General features: G+C 41.3%; 1 protein-coding gene across 1 annotated transcript in view; it reads right to left on the reverse strand.

Moving 5' to 3' along the window:
* Positions 1-17,610, reverse strand: part of Nedd4 (NEDD4 E3 ubiquitin protein ligase) — an 85,880-nt gene that overhangs the window by 34,503 nt on the left and 33,767 nt on the right. The window contains exon 7 of the mRNA XM_052187823.1: positions 11-61. Within this exon, the coding sequence (XP_052043783.1) occupies positions 11-61 (51 nt within the window). The remainder of the gene's footprint in view (positions 1-10; positions 62-17,610) is intronic.

Raw genomic sequence — 17,610 nt, forward strand, 5'->3', positions numbered from 1 at the left:
CAATACTAACCGGTAAAGGATAGAGAGGGACATCCACTTGACCCAGGAAATCATCTCGTGTCTGTAAAAGAAAGGAGAAACAGCATTACAGGCACATTCAACACCATTATAATGCTTTGATGAAAAACTCATCATTCCTACACACAAAATGCAGCAGGAACTCCAGTCCTGCAGAACATCATTACACACTCAGACAAAGTATGAACACACAAGCGCACAACAGAATAGTAGTAGAAGCAGGAAGAGTTGTCCCTGAAGAGAGAAGAGTGTTACAGAGGAGCCAGGCACATAACCACACAGCACACATGAACTGTTAGTCCTTAAGCAAGCATCTGCAAAATTCAGGCCTAAAGGGTGGGAAAGTCAAGTGTGGAGCTAACAACACAATGGGAAAGTAAGCAAGGAAATATCAGGAAGAAAAACAAAAAAAACAAAAACAAAAACAAAAAAAACCAATGGCCCCACAGGTCCCTGAAACACCCCTCTTAAAGACACAAGCTTCAGAAGCCAGAGCACAGACTCCAGGCAATGTTCATTCAAGGGGAGGTGGCTTGGGACCCAGCTACGGTACTCTACTTGACTGAGAGTCAACAGTCTTCCAAGAAAGGGAACACAATTTACGCTCTGTCCATCCAGAACCATATGCAATGAAATGTACAACATATAAAACAAGGGGGAGGAACTAGGTAGAAAATAGGCAAGGTTTTCCCAGGTTTGGGAAAATAGAAGCTTAAATTTCAATAAATTGGCACCTGATAAATCTGAATTATGAATAACACCAAAAACCACTGCACACAGCAAATAAAAATATACATGGTGGGGCTAAAGAGATGCTAGGTGGTTAAGAGTGCGTGCTGCTTCTCCAGAGGACCCAAGTTTGGTTCCCAGCTCCTATATTGGGTAGCTCACAACTGCCTATACCCTCCTTACGCTCCTTCGCCACAGTATCTGATGCCTTCTCTGGTCTCCATAGGCATCTGCACTCACATGTACAGACACCCCCCCCACACACAGACCCCCACACACCAATTTTTTAAAATCTTTGAGTCTATGAGTGTGTGTGTGTAAGTGTATGTATGTGTACACCATATGCACTCAGTGTCTAGGGGTTCTGGGAGAAGGTGTCTGATCTCCTGGAACTAGAGTTGAATACTATAAGTTGCCATGAAGGTGCAGGGAATTGAATCCGGATGCTCAGAAAAAGAAGCTAGTGCTCTTAACCATTTGAGCCACCTCTCTAGCCCCTATATACACATAATTCAAGAAAGAATACAAATAAGGACAGGTTATCCATTAAAAACACTGGAAACAAAAGACAAAAGAACGCTGTCTATACGTATCTAGAATTCTCATCTAGCTAAGAAATAGTCCTCAGAATTAAAGGAAAGCAAAGAGGCTTATGGCAGATGAAGAGAGACAAGCCTGCCAACAGTTAGCTGAGAGGACATGCTGGGGGAAGCACTGCATCCAGTAAAAGGCACCAGAGCGGAGTTCAAGTTCAAAGAGACGAGTAAAGCACATCACAATCACTAGCTGTAGGGTTGGGAGGCAGCTAGTGGGTGAAAGCATTTGTATTACTGCAAGATTGAAGACATGAGTTCAAACCTCAGAACTAACAAAAAACGCTAGAGAGATTGTTTAGCAATTAAAACAAATGGACCTGAGGGTTTGATTCCCAGTATCCGCATAGTAGCTCACATACACTGGATTTCCAGTCCATGGAATCCTATGCCCTCTCCTGGCCTCCTGCTGGTTTTGCAAAGGGCCTATATTAGGTTCCCAGCACCCAAATCTGTCCACATTAATATTTTTTACCTGTAACCCCAGTTCTAGGGAGTCTGACACTCTATCTCTATGGCTAAGCATGTATTCACCGCACCCACTCCATACCTACAGACACATAATTGAAAATAAACTAAAAATTTTTTAAAGGTTTAACATACAAGTCATACAAAGTTACCTAATGTGTAGGGTGTATACACAGGTGGGAGTGCATGCTGAGGCTGGAGACTGACATGTTCCTTCCTCTATCCCTCTCCGCCTTAATTTTTAAGAAATTTTTATTTTTATATTATGAGCCCTGATGTTCTACCGGCATGTATGTCTATGTGAGGGTATCAGATCCCCTGAACTGGAGTTACAGTTGTGAGCTTCTATGTGCATGCTGGGAACTAAATCCAGGTTCTCTCTGGAAGAGTATCCAGTGCTCTTTAATCACTGAGCCATCTTTCCAGAGCCACCTCTGCCTTACTTTTTGAAACAGGGTATATCACTGACCCTACAGCTGATTCGCCTGGGTAGGCCGGCCAAGAAACTCTTGTATCTTCCGGTATCTACATACTAAATGTTGGCTGGCTACAGGTACATGCTGACACACTCAGCTTTTTATGTGGGTTCAGGATTTCCAAACTCAGGTCCTCATTTGGTAACATAAGGCACTTAACTAACTGCGCCTTCGCCTCAGCACTATTACCTTCCTTCTTTTAAGCAAACAAACTAAATTGAGCATGTGTTTGCCCTTCCTTAAGTTTCTCAAGAGTTGTCTGCCTCCTTTTTTGATAGCCTGTCTTTCATTGGTGGGTCTAGAGCTCATGGCTAACCAGCCTCGGGAACCCACCGTTCCCGAGCCCCAAGGGCTAGAGCTGTAAGCCTCTGCAACTATACCTAGCTTTTCATGGGGGTTCTTTGGATCAAACTCAGAACTCCTTGATATCATAGCAACTGATTTAATGACAGAGTGATCTGCTCAGCCTGAAATGGTTTTAAAGATTTTAAATTATAATTTTGTGTGTGCGCTCATGCATGTGTGTATGCACACGAGTGCATGCACACCACAGCACACATGTCAGATAACAACTCTGTGAACTGGGCTACAGGGATTGAACTGGCTATGCTGCAAGCGCCTTACCCTGAGCCATCTCACTCAGCTCACAATCTTTGAGTTTCTTAACTTCTATTTCCAATATCAGAACAATGAACACTTTTAGCAAGCTAAAACTCTGTATGGTAGTCTGAGACTGAAGCAGGGGCTTCCTCTGGAGAGTCTGGGCACATGCTGCTGTAAGCGCAGGGCGACAGAAGTGCCGTTTCCATTGACAAAGGAAAAAGAACCGTCTTAAACTCATTCCCATGAGTGTACGCACATCTGTGATCTTCATTATTTTGTCCCTGGCCAACCAATTGTTCCACACTCTGTGTATCAAGTATTTCTATGTGGCAGTATTTTCTGACATTTGGGGGTAGCCAGCTTGCTTCAGAGCAAACCCACACTTGGGAAAATGTAACTTTATTTATATTTAAAAAGGCCTACAAATATAAGAATTTAGGATGCCAGGTAAATTTGAAAACCATTATTAATAATGGGCAGTTCGACCACCAAATAATACTAAGATTTTAATGATATAAATTTTAGGTTGCTAAAAATCACTTTTTACAACATAAAGGGGAAAAACCAAATTCATGTTTTAAAACAAACAAATGCATTTTTCTTTTTGTATGTTTATGTGTATAGTGTTATGTGTACATGATTTGTGAATGTGTGCCTGTGCACTTGTGTGCAGAGGCAAGGAGGATGCTGGTATCCTGATACATATATTACTCTCCACTTATCCTTTGAGACAAGTTCTCTCAGGACCTAATCTGGTGGCCAGTGAGACCCAAAGACCCTGCCTCTGTGCCCACAGCATAACTGCATGCATGACCATGCTCTATGTTCTACCCGGATTCTGGGACTTGAATTCAGATCCTCATGCTCACCCAGCAAGTGCACTGGCCTACAGAGCCAGCTTTCTGCCCCATTCATTAGGAAGACTCACAGTTGCTAACAGAAGCTGAATATTAGCTTTCAAGAGGATCCAGTGTAATTTTTAAAAATCAGAATTAAAACAGTAAGTTAAAAGTGTCACAGGTTTGAGGGAAACTTCACTTGAGGAACTCCTAGCCAAGTGTGAATGCACAGGGCTATAATCTTGTATTTGGGAGGCAGAGGCATGAAACGTAGGAGCTAGAGGACAGGCTGGGCTACAGAGCAAATTCAAAAATCAGTCTAAGATACACAGTAGACCATCTCAAAGCTGTAAACCTAGCTTAATGGTATAGCACTGGCCTAGCACACACACACATCCATAGACTTTAATTTCAAAACAGAAAAAAAAGTTTCTGGAGAGATGGCTCAATGGTTAAGAGCACCAGTTGATCTTCTATAGGACTTGTGTGTGTACACATACATATGCATACATGCATAAAAATACATGTATATGTTCCATATGTTGCACATACATGCAAAAAAATAATCATACATATAAAAATAAAAGAATCTTAAAAAATAAAATGTCTTTGGGTTTTTTATGTAGGCTGCCACATTGAAGTATTTTATAGCAAATATAATAAAAAGCACAATTTAACTGTTGGAACAAGCACAATCCTTGAAGAATGATATAGGAAAGTCAGAAGACAAAAGTAATACGTAAACAATGAAGACGGAAGATGGGTAAAATGACTGAAGTATTGACAGTGCTTGAAGGTCAAGCCTTCATTCACCACGTTATTTCTTCTACTTTTTTGTGTATGTCTGAAAATTTTCATATTAAAAGGATTTAAATATTGGTTTTCATAAGCAGTTTTCATGAGACAACGAGGAGCACGAGTGTGAAATTAATAAATGGTGTTATAAGGGATGAAGTATGCTGGCTGGATTATAAGGATAATAATGAATCAGAGGCCTGCAAGTGTGAAGTCAGAGTTCCAGACTCTAGAACCTATATAGATACCAGGCTGGTGTGGATATCCACCTAGAATTCCAACGTTGGGAAGAAGCAAGGTTTCCCCCAACAAGCTGGGAGCAAAACTAGACACATCAGCAGCTCCAGGCTGGCTGGAGAGACCCTCTCAAGAAGTAGCATGAGTGAACCATTGGAATTAGTCTCAACATGCACCTCAGGCCTCCACAAGCACATGCTCACACATACACATGTATACACACATGCATAGTACAGCTACATGAAAAGCAAAAATAATCAATGACATGAAGTATTCCACACCTTTAGCCACAAGACAAACAGATAAAAGAGAAGTCGATTATCTGGGAACGTTAGCTGATAATCTCTAGCCTTATCTGTCAATCAACAATTGCAGTAAGGATGGACTTGATCTGTGCAACAAGCTGCCCAGCTGGGACATTATTCACCAGGCTGGAGTCATCACGATGGAATTTTTCCTCCAGACACTTGTTTTTTCCTTCTGGTGTGATTTTTACCAAAATAACCTTTACTAAGCAGCTTGCCCCAGCTGGGTTTTCCTACTGCAGGGTGAAAGTGCTGTTAGCCTGTGGTAGAGCAGGGACACTATTAGACCTTAGCCGTGCTGAGCTTGAGTTCAGGGATGTGAACATGTGTATCTTCATTTCTCATTCTAGTTGGCAGGCTTTTAAACAATCTGAAATACAAGCACCAATGAAGTCTTTCTGAAACAATATGTCAAGCTCTCCTTCAAAATAAAAAGGCAGGTTGAGGCTTTTTCACATAATGATAGTAAGCATCCCAAACCAAATCCCACTAGGAGGCCATTGTGGTATCTTCTGCCACCTAGTCCTGCTCTCAAGGGAAGGTATATGTGTGCATAAATTAGTAAAAGCCACAGGACAATCTCAGATATCATTCATACCCAGGCATCACCCATCTTTTTTTGTCTTTTTTTCCTTAACAGTGTCTCCCACTAGAATTTCGGCATCATGATCTGCTTCTCATCATATGCCACCATGGCCAGTCTACCCTATGTGAGATGGGACTGAACTCAGGCAGTCCCTCAAGCCTGCTCAACAAGCACTTTACTGACTGAGCCATCTTGTTCTAGTACATTCACCTGTTTAGTTGGTTTTGATTTTGTCCAAAACAAGGATTCTTTGTGTAGCCCAGGCTATCTTGGAACTCACTCTATAGACTGAGGCTGGCCTCAAACTGAAGAGATCCTTCTATATCTACACACTGAGTGCTGGACAGGCATGGCACAGCTTTGACCAATGTTAAGTGGCAGCTTATACTTCGTATAGTGTCAAGGTCACAAGGTGTCTTAAGAAAATAACATTGTATTTAATATTATGAGATGTTTGAATTAGTCACTCGAGGACTAGTTATGTTTCTAGAATATACTCAGGTATATTAGACAATAAATGTGAAGGCCAGGCAATTTTATGTATTGCAAATTAATTCCCATAAGCACCTTGAGAACCAGGTTTTGCTGAGGAGTGGAAGCGCATGCCTATAATCCCAGCACCTGGGAGGCAGAGGCATGCATATTTCTGAGTTCAAGGCCAGACTGGTCTACAGAGTGACTTCCAGGACAGCAAGGGCTACCCAGAGAAACCCTGGGGGGGGGGGGAATGGTATGTTTTACCAAGAGTTAATGCAGTTATAGACCACAGAGAGAAAACATTTTCCTGTGTCCATCACTGTGTTGAAAATTGAATTATATGAGGTGTCTTCTCTGAAAAAAAGGAACTGACCAGAGACAGAACTGCAGAATTTACTTCCTGTAGAGAAACAGCCTAGTACAACTGGAAAAGCCCTACCCTACAGAACCCACAAACACCGCAAACTAATTCTTTCAAAAACAAGAAACAGCCTGACCTGGTGATACAGGCTTTTAATCCTGCATTCTGGACCTAAAGGCAGGCAGATTTCAGTTCTAGGCCAGCCAGGTCTACACATAGTTCCAGAATAGCCAGGGCTACCCAAAGAAACCCGATCTCAAACAGCAACAACAAACAAAAGAGACACAATCATATGGTATTAATGCTCAACAAAGAATTAATTGACAAGGAGAGTAAAGAAACAATGCAACAACACCCCAAACAAAACAGATTTTTGAAGTGAATGCTTTTCAGCAATAGCAAAGACTGCATCTTGCTTATAAAACAAGCAGTACATTAAGTATCAGAAAATGAGTACAGTGCCTCATACCTTAATCCTGGCTCTTGAGATGCAGAGGCAGGAAGATTGCTGTAAGCTTGAAACTGACCATGAGTATATAATCAAGTCTAAGCCAGCCTGAGCTACAGAGATGCTTTCTCTAAAATAAGGACTGAGGACATAACTTAGATGGCACAGTGTTTGACTAGTGCACAGTGAGCCCACGGGTGACCCCTAGCACAGCATAAACCTGGTGTGGTTAAAACCGCCATTCAGGAGGATCACAAGTTCAAGGGCATCTTAGCTGCATAGTAACTTCCTATCTTAAAACAAACAAAAGGACATACAGACATACACACACAGAGACATACACACTGAAACATTAAAAATAATTTTAAAACTTTAAAAATTAAAAATTTTAAATTAAAAGGAAACATGGGGAGTAATTTTCAGAAACCAGAATAAGGAAGAAAAAAAATGTAAGGGAAGCCAATTATATGATCAACCAAAAAACTTAATCAGTGGGACAAAGGCCCTTGGGCCTGAGGGTGTTCGATTTCCCAGTGAAGGGGACTGCCAGGGTAGAAGGATGGGGGTTGGTGGGTAAGGGACCACCCTCAGAGGCAGGGGGAGGGGGACTTCTGAGGAGCGAGGCCTGGAAAGGGAAAAACATTTGAAATGTAAATAAAATATGCAATCAAAAAAGATATAAGAGAAAGAAAAAAAAGGTACAACCTTGGTCAGTAGAAATCCTAGAAACAGAATAGAAAGAAAATCCTTAACAAAGTAACATTTCACTCTTCAATTAGACATGTTGTTCCTGTGATCAAAAATTTTGTTCATAGAATATGGGTCATCACATAACATGGACTTTGGATGGTCAGCTATTTGAATGAAACATCTGTAGACTATTCTATATTATAGCATTTTTTTTCTCTATAAATTATGTTGTCTTCCCATCTCAGTTAAAAGTTCTTCAAATCCCATAACAATTTTTGCTATTTACGTTAGGCTCATATTCTGTTTCTGGTAAACACTTAAGTTAAACTCATTTGCTTTGAAGATGACTTGAGTGTCTGTCCATTAAGCTCTATGACCCTGTAAGAGGGCTGAGCCCTGGTCATGAGGACAGGTCATCCTTAGCTAAAATAGTCACTTGAAACCAGCACCCTCTCATGGATCCCCACTGCAGGTTTGGAGGAAGTCAAGTGGAAACTGAAAACTAGCCTGGTGGCCTTTGTTGAAAGGTCCTTTAAAGTATTCCTCCATTACATTTTCCTTGCAGAAAACTTGATCTGGGGCTCTTAACTCAGACACTGAATTCTAGGGTACCAGGAAGTGGAATGTGCAGTCTATGAATCAGAGTCTACTGTGGAAACTAAGCCTTGACTCAGGATCACAATATTCCATTGGCACTCACCCCAGGGACGCAATATTCGTTTAGGAGAACCATTAAGTCATCACTTAAATAGCCTAGATTGGTTTTCTGTGCCTGCCGAGCTGTCAGCTCACCCTTAGCCAGCAAGATGCTCTTTACCTCATCCCAAAGGGGCCATGACTTTTTCATTAATCAACACTTTCAATGTGAACTACTGGCTACCTGATGTAGGTGCTGGGAACCCAACTCCAAGCCCTGGGTAAAGTCAGGTAAGCTTCTGTAAAGAAAGAGCAATTGATAAGATTTTTTTAAAATGTCGATTTGTAGTTGAAAAGTAATAGGATTTTTTTTTAAAAAGATTTATTTATTTATTATATGTAAGTACACTGTAGCTGTCTTCAGACACCCCAGAAGAGGGCATCCGATCTCATTACGGATGGTTGTGAGCCACCATGTGGTTGCTGGGATTTGAACTCAGGACCTCTGGAAGAGCAGTCGGGGCTCTTAACCGCTGAGCCATATCTCCAGCCCCCAAGTAATAGGATTTTTATTAACATTATAAAGTACAAAAATGATTTCCCAACTTTTTCCTTTTAAGCAGCAAAAGGAAAAGCCACGACTATGCACAAAAAGTATACAATGTCTCAATGATTACACAGTACAGTTTAAGAGTTAAACAGTCTCAGTACTATCTTGACTGGCATGCCTGAAGAAAGTATGCTTAGAAGTATGCTTTCAAACACTGCATAAATAAGCCAGAAGAGTTAAGGAAAACAGAACATGCCAACAGTCCTCATGTTGAAAAGGAAAAATTTAATGTAAGAACCATCTGTGGGTCCCCTCCCCCAAGATATGGTTTCTCCATATAGCCCTGGTTATCTGTAGACCAGGCTGGCCTTGAACTCAGAAATCTGCCTGCCTCTGCCTTCTGAGTGCTGGGATTAAAGGTGAGCACCACCACTATCCGGCATAAGAACCATTTTTAAAGGGGCAGGAGAGAGGGTTCAGTAGACATCGGGCATGTCCATGGTGCACTTACATATATTTGAGCAAATCACTCATACATATAAAATACAAACAAATAAATTAAAAAATAAAATAGCACAAGTGTTTCAGAATGGCAGATTTTTGTTAGTGCCCAACTATTTCCATGAGCAAAAGATGTGTATATAGTACGCTTCAACATCAAATGAAATATCACCATATGGTAAGAACCTACCTCAAGTAAGGCTTTAAAGTCTGGATAGCATTATTTTCATTAAGATTGACAGCATACCAAACACAAATGTGGCCTCTCTGCTGTGTGTCCACTTTTAATGGCTAAACTCAGAATTCAAACACCTGAATATAAGCTGAATGTTGATTATTTTACACACAGTATCAGGAAACTAAATCACCACTGGTGTCTTATTCCACAACAACAAGAAAAAGATAATAATTGAATCCAACCAGTAACAAAAGTTCCGTATCTTTTCAAATTACACCCTGAGTCACCATTGACTTATCTGTAGCACATCTGAATAGCTAAGCTAATACACCCATTCTTTAAATCTCCTATTTTCTCTCTTATGTAAAATTGCTTTGTATTCAATAATGAATCCCAGCTGTCCATTTTCTAAACTTTTGAGCGTAGATATAGAGAGTACTAAGTGTTGGCAGAAAAGCAGCTTCACTGTCCTGGGCATGGTAAAGTTAAGCACTGGAGAACACTGTTTGGTTTTGTGGTTTTTGAGTCAGGGTCTCTCTACACAGCCCTGGATTTCTGGACTCAACAGTTATTTCCATACTCAAAGGCAGGCAATCCTTTCTGGGTCCACTTTTGCCCCCTTCTCTTCCTCTCCCCACTGTTTTCATGAACCAGTTCGTTCTGGCCCCTCTAGACGCCTCTGGCTATGCTCTCCCTCAGACCTACAACAAGACCCTATTCTCAGCCACACCTGGGTATGGCCATGTCCTCATTTTCATTCACCATTAATGTTTTTAAGGCAAATTCGTTGTTTGGCAACATTATCTTTTCTAGAAAGCGCCATGGCTCATGGCTCTGCAGTATCTCTAAGTTCCAAGAAGGCCTGATCCTTTCTTCCTCCTATAGGCATCCAAGATCCTATCTAGAAATTTGTGGGTTGACTGCTGAGGGTTTTCTACGTGGATTGAGTTCTGAGTATTGACAAGGTGCTTCCTTGTGTGTAGCTGGTGAGCTGAGCTACAGGATTCAATGCCATGCCAGATGCTTCTCTCTCCACACGCAGACCTGCTGCTAGGTGGGATTTTTATCCCAGCAGCCTTTAAAATCTTAACAAAGCTGAGGCTGCTTTCAGCAACCACCTCCATGTTGCCAGTCCCCCAGATCAGTTCACAGGCTAGACAGCCCCTCTGCTGTCTTCCACATTTCTTTTTGATCTTGAAGCACCTGCTATCATCTGGCTCCAGCCTCCCACAAGGGCCAGCACTGGAGTGCAAGGAGGCACCAACAAGGCTTTGGCTGCTCGGGGGATATGCTGACAGATAACTGATTCATCTTTGCCAGCCTTCCCTTCTGCTAATCTTCTCAAGCTCAGCACGTGGCCTGGAGACACTCAGCCACGCAGCCAAGCCTTCTGCTTGGCAGTGCTCCCAGGCCCAGGTCTAATCTTGTCTTGTCAGCCATCACAGTCCAGAAAAGTTTACAACAGCTAGTACTGGCAGGCTCCATATCTTATAAGAAACTGACACAGCTGCCTATTACCCAGTTTCTAGGATGTAGCTTTAAAGACCTTGGATTGCATCTACATAGAGGCTTTACATGGTTTTAATTTCTCTAAATGTCTTATTATAGTTATCCATTTGCATATGGGCACACAGGAGTGTGCCAGAGTGCGTATGTGGAGGTCAGAGCACACTTGTGGGAGTAGATTGGGTGCCAGACATAAAACTCAAGTCAGCAGCAAGTGCCTTTACCTGCTGAGCCATCTTGTCAGCTCTATTTTATTTTTGGTGTCAGATGAGAGGCTGAGAAAAGCTAAGCAATGTTGTTCACATACTCCAGTGGATGGCCCACACCCATGGGATCGATGGGCTATAAACAATAATGGGAGGGGGAAACAAAGTTGGTAGGGGGAGAGAGGGTAAAAGTGGATCTAGAAGGAGTTATAGAGAGTAGTAAGGGATGATTATGATCAAAACATTTCTTATCTAAGGTACTAAGATGAAGAGCAGAGAGTCTTGCCCTCCCATTCCTGGGGAAGACAGCACTTTCTTTGTAGAGATGGAGTTTATCTTATAGCATCTTAAATCATAAAGTGCTGAGTCTTCCCTGTAATGGTCATAAGGCCATACCTGACTACACTATACGCACTCACTGTACGAGGGCATCGATGCTTGCTGTTATTACCTATTCTATTATTTCAACTTGGGTTCTAGACCTAGGGTTTTCCTAGTTGACTTTAGTTGGAGTCATCCACAAGCTCAATGGAGACTTGAGTTCTCTGTAGAGGCGCATGCTTTCTGCTGGCCCTTCCCTGCCTGCACGGCACCAAGCTCCCCTGGCCAGCCTACCAGAGCACTGGGGTCTCCTTTTTATCTTCTTGTACCCTGTTCTCATAATTAGCGGTCCCCACTGTGTTTCATGTGATGCATGGCCCACATCCTTACCTGAGGCTTTGAGCACACTCCTCCCTATTGGTCGAGATTCCCAGCTGCTCTCTGGGCTCAGCTCCAGTTCCTCCAGCAGCACTACTCTGTACCTGCAGCACTCATGCTCAGGCTGGTCCCACCTCCTCTACTCCCTATCTTACTTCATGACATTAGTGTTTATCCAATCACACGAGGTAAGAAAAGTTAGAGTGGCTTAATATCCATGGTGCCACAATTATCTTAAAAGCACAAAGGTGATAGGGCTGGAAAGGTGGCTCAGTAGTGAAGCGTATATACCGCTCCTGTAGAAGGTCTGAGTTGGGTTCCCAAAACCCAGAAAGCTTGCAACAGCCTGTAAGTCCAGATCCTGGGGATTCAAGATGTCTTGTCTCAGGACACCTAAACTCACACACATACCTACCACAGACACGAAGGCTGGCAGGCATGCACGCACAATTATTTAAATGACATAAAGATGTCTAGTTACTTAGTGTTGTATGTTAAGAAGGCATAAAGGACTTTCTTTGCCAGGCCTATTGCAACTCCAACCCAAGCATCATGTCCCCCCACGCCTTCTGTGCCTCTCACGTGAGTCACACTGAGAGACTGACTACATAAGGCTCTTGCACATCTCTGGCCTTCACACATCAAGACTTCTGCCTGAAGTAGCAATTTGTACCAGGAGGCAACTTGCCCAAGAGGACATGGGCAATGCCGGGAGCCATTTTTGACTGGCACTCTGGAGGGGTATGCAACTGGCATCTAATGTGAGATGGTCAGGCTCCCTGATTGACACCCTAGAGTGCGAAAGACAGCACCATCCCACAAAAATTTAACTGGCCCCAAATATAAACAGTGTGGAGAAGAATTCCTGCCCTGAAATAACCATCTAGACTTTTCTGGGAAACTTTAATTCAGTTATCAAGATTCAAGTTCAGTGTGGCCTGCCCCCTCTTGTGAAGGCTTCTAAAGGGTCCCTCGGTGCCATGCTTCGTTTTCACACAACTGTCCACCTCGGCCTAACACACACTCATTGTTGACATGTTTTTTCTTACTGTCTCTGATACTAGAATGACACTGTCCCTTTAAAGAAAGATTATATGTTATCCATCTTTTAGTCTCAGTGCCCAATATTGAAATGTATGCTAAATGAACTATAAATGACATATTGACAGAGAATACATAGTGTTTCCAAACAAATAAGCCAGGCCCTAAATACTCCTGAAGTCATTATAATTATTCAGTTCTTAAAAAAAAAAAAATACACACACTGGGTTGGGTGCAAATTTCTAAAACTGGTCATGTACATTGCTGGATAACAGTTCCAATGTTGACATTTATATATGCATTTTTAAATAGGAAATATTAAGTGTCATTCAAGATAAACTTAATATCTTAGATAATGTACATAAAATATAATTATGTAATATAATTAAATTACATAAAATATAAAATACTGGAAAATAATGAATGCTAAAATATGCAAATATTTAAAACATTGACCTTAGAAAAAATTATTTAAAAAATTACTGAATTGTATCATTTTGAGGTTAATGGTGATTGTAATTAAGACATAAAAATATTTTAGGATCTACTTCTTTAGGCAAAAGCAATATGCTTATCTAGGGTTAAGTACTAGACGAGGAGTAGGAAACCCTTTCATAACAAAAAGCAGAACAGAACTGGATGATGGAGGGATGGCACATCGAAGACAGGGTGGCGCTGAAAGGATATTAAACAAGGCACCCCAACAACTGAACAAACAAGATTCAGAACATACCACACAGGGAAACGTGAACTAATAATAAACAAGACAACTACAGACGTTAGAACATTCAGTATTAATTTTCAGAACTGTGTTTGTCCCCTTGGCTCCTTAAACTGACAAACTACCATACTCATCAACAAAACACCAAAATTCTCCCGGCAGATCAAAGGCTACCATTTACCTTTACCTACAAAGTATTGTATTGGAAACGCACATAAAACAACACCCACCCACAAAACCAAAACCAAAAAATTAATTAATTAATTAATTAATTAATTAATTAAATAAAATTTAAAAAACCCAAAGGTTGTTTTTTGCTACACCTGAAATAGACACCAAGAGGCAGATTTTAGGAGTCCATTTGCAGTCTCAGCTGTAAGCACAGAGGACAGCCTGTGTCTTAGATACAGGTGAAAAGTCTTCACCAGACATCAAACATTAGTCATTTACAAGCTGGGATTATAAGAGAACTGTAAACTCGACACTAGGCTGCTGTGACCTCGTAGCCAAACACAGGAAAAGACACTTGAGACCTTTCGGCCTCACCAGGGTCTCTGACCAAAGCTCTTATCTGATTTCACTGCTACTCAGTACAGAGAGCTGACATTACCAAATGCGACTCCAGTATCAACTTCTTAAATGTGGATGCAGAATCAGCATATCTAAACCCAGACTAACTGGAGACATGTGAAATATTTTGGGAGCTGTTTATTTATAAGCACGTTACAATAAACCACTATACTTAGATTAATATATTATTGATAAACATGGCATTACTTCTGAAATGTCATTACTTTAGCCACTCAGTGTTTAGAAAAGAAATTAGCAGAAGCACATAATTTGTCATTTATAAGTGAATTTAGACACAGTAAAAGTAAATATAAAAAAAAAGTAAATATAATTTATATCATTTATATTACTTTTATAAGGCAATTGTTTAATACATGTTGAAGAACAATTTAAAGTTCTCAGACAAATCGAATCTTCAGTATTCTTTCACAACCAAGAGAGTTTAGGCACAAAACTAGGATTAGGTCATTACAAAGCAGCATTTGTTAGTTTGCTAGAAAGTTTAAAGGCCTGTGAAAACATGTATTCTTAGCAACGCAAACAGTATTTAGTTTATATTTTCACTGGATCTACTTAAAGTGCCTCTTTGGAAACCATCAGTGATAAATGATAATGCTACCACAGTAACAACGGTCTCAGGGCTACAACTGTTTTCAGGTTAATAACTTCTTAGCTTTCTTTGAATGTAGACTCTGAGCAACACCAACTGAATTGACAGGCTACTAAGGTTGCTTCAAGGCCCAGCACTCTCCACTTTTTGGTATTGTGGTTTTGGGGAAGGGAATTAAGCTGATAATAATGTTCTAAAAAACTGCTTTAGAATAATTTTGCATGTGGAGATTTTGCAAGTCAAATTTTGATCTCTAAAACACAGATCAAAATTTGAAATCTGATCTCTCCTCATCCCCAGTGAAGTAGCTGCATGGATTAACCTCGGGCACAAAGATTATATTTTTCTAGGTTTCAAAAAGGAAGAGAAAAGCCCACTTACCTAATTTTCTAACTCCATCTGTCCAGACATTATCTGGGTTTCCCCCCCAACATTTAATACAGATATTGTCATGAAAGGAAGTAAGGTCCCTCCACCAGACAGAGAGAGAGAGACAGAGACAGAGAGAGATGAAGCAAGCCAGCTTATGTGTTGTCAATCTAGAGCTAATACATTTTAAAGGCTACATTAGTTTTAAAGATTTTAAATGTCTTGAAAAAGCTAAATTACATAAAATGCCAATCTGGCTAAGATCTGTTAGAGTTAAGCTGCTAATAAAATAAAGTAACACTGTCAACAACAAACTAGTGTAGTAAATAGAAAATTATAGGAACTACCTAGTAAGTATAAGCCAATTCAAACATATAACACTTAGAAATCAATATTCTTGAGAAAGTGAGTTACATTTTGGGCGGCGGCATTCACTGGTAACTCAAGAAAAATAGGGTGGGAACAGCATTCCTGTGGCTAGGGAGTATGTAAATGCAAACCCCATTTCTTTCCTCTCCTTAAAACATTCAATAGTCTTTTTGATCAGCAATCTTACAAATCCATGTGTTTTAAGAAGAAGAAAATCCCATTTCTGAAGGGACGAAGAACGGATGGAGCTGTTTGAGAAAACAAATATCCCAAGACTGAGTGTTATAATGCCCAGACAATTCTAGAAGAATTTTAGGATTTAAATCACCAAGAAAAGGTTTTTGTTTCTTTTTTTGTTTGTTTTTAAAAGTAGTTTATCCACTGGTAAAATAACAAAGATTTTTACAAATATAAAGTTGATGCTTTCTAAATAATTCCTCGCTAATGTTCCACAGAAAAGAGCAGATAGTGTTCTAATCAAGTATAATCAGTATAACTAAGAGTTCCAGGAAGTCTTTTTCAAGACCAGAGGAATCTTACCTTACAGACACCAGACAGTTCATTTGTAAAGTCTCTCGCTCTCCAGAAACTATCAACTTTACCGTCATTCCCAGATGCAAACTTTATGAGCAACTGAGATGGTCCCCCTTTGGAACAATTGTGCTTCAGGCTGGATAAACAGGAAATATTCGGGTATGTCCCACCCAGCGAAACACTTCTTTGCAAAGCAGCATGGCCTTTGCTTATCTGTGAATTTGGTCTTTCCAACTCTCCACGGATGTTTAAATGGCAATCCATGTCTGGTACGGTTGGTAAGCAAGGGGATGCCCTCTCTTTGAGCATGCCATGGTCCGAATCAGACTGGAGCTGAAGTTCTAACCTATCCAAAATGCAGCTACTACCGGTGTTTGTACAATCTGACGACGTTGGTTTTTGTTGGGTCAAGTGCACTGAAACACAGGAAAATCCTTCTGGCAGCTTCTCACACACGGTTTGTTTGGGACTATTATTTGAAATGACAATTTTCTTTTGAAATGAGCCCTTGGCATGGAGCGGCCGTACATCTCTGACTTCTCCAGGAGTACAAACCATTTTAGATAATCGAAGCCCATTGATAGCTGTTGACAGAAAGCCCTTGGTGCCAGTTCCATCTTCCTGATGTGCAGTTTCAGTAGGAGATACAAACAACTGGTGTGAGGTGTGGTAGGCACCTCTGCTTGTCGGGGATGCTGGAGGAGTGTTTGAAGGACTCCTGGGGAAAATGACCAAAGATGTACAGCGCTTCAGTGGAGCCTTTGAATTCCTGCTCACCTGGAGTTTCACAATCTCTACTCGATGATCCAGGTCCTCCTGGGCAAAGGGAAGCCTACTGGGACCTGTACACATAACTTCACGGGGAGTAGTGCTGACTGGCACACTTCTGTTGGAGGCGTTGTCAGAAGGTAAATTTCCACTGAAAATGGTCTCATAACCACTACTGTCGCTGACAACACTGCCTCTGTAAGAGCCTCCACTTGCGAGGCTTGCACAAGACCCACAGTCACTGCCACTGCTGCTGTAAGACCCATTGTCACTGCCTGAGAAGTTACTGAGGCTGCTACTGTACAGCTCACTGTCAACTGCACTGCTGCAAACACCGTCCTTTAAAGCACAGTTAAACGAGGTATCGGCCCTATCAGCTTTGACACTGCTGGATGGAAGACATGCTCCGTACCTGGGCTGCAGCGAGATCTGCAGGCAGCTGCTCTTTTTGTCAGTGCTTTCAGAAGATCTATGCTCTATCCACGGAGCCAGTGGCGTCTGTCTGGGGGTCAGCCTCATCTGAATCACACTGGCCACTGAGATCTGGGGTGGCCTCTTGCCGTGTGTGTGAATGTGGCTATCCAAGTCATCTCCAGAGGGTTCCGACAGAGGGTAAGTCTTGCTTCTTCTGGCTGCGAAGTGCAATCGTAAACTCTGTGCCATTTGTTCTCATTTCCAAGCATGTTCAGGGCTGAGAGTCAAAACAAAGAGCTCTGTCTGGTAGACA

Source organism: Apodemus sylvaticus, chromosome 7 (assembly GCF_947179515.1).
Source record: "Apodemus sylvaticus chromosome 7, mApoSyl1.1, whole genome shotgun sequence".
NCBI classification, from domain to species: Eukaryota; Metazoa; Chordata; class Mammalia; order Rodentia; family Muridae; genus Apodemus; species Apodemus sylvaticus.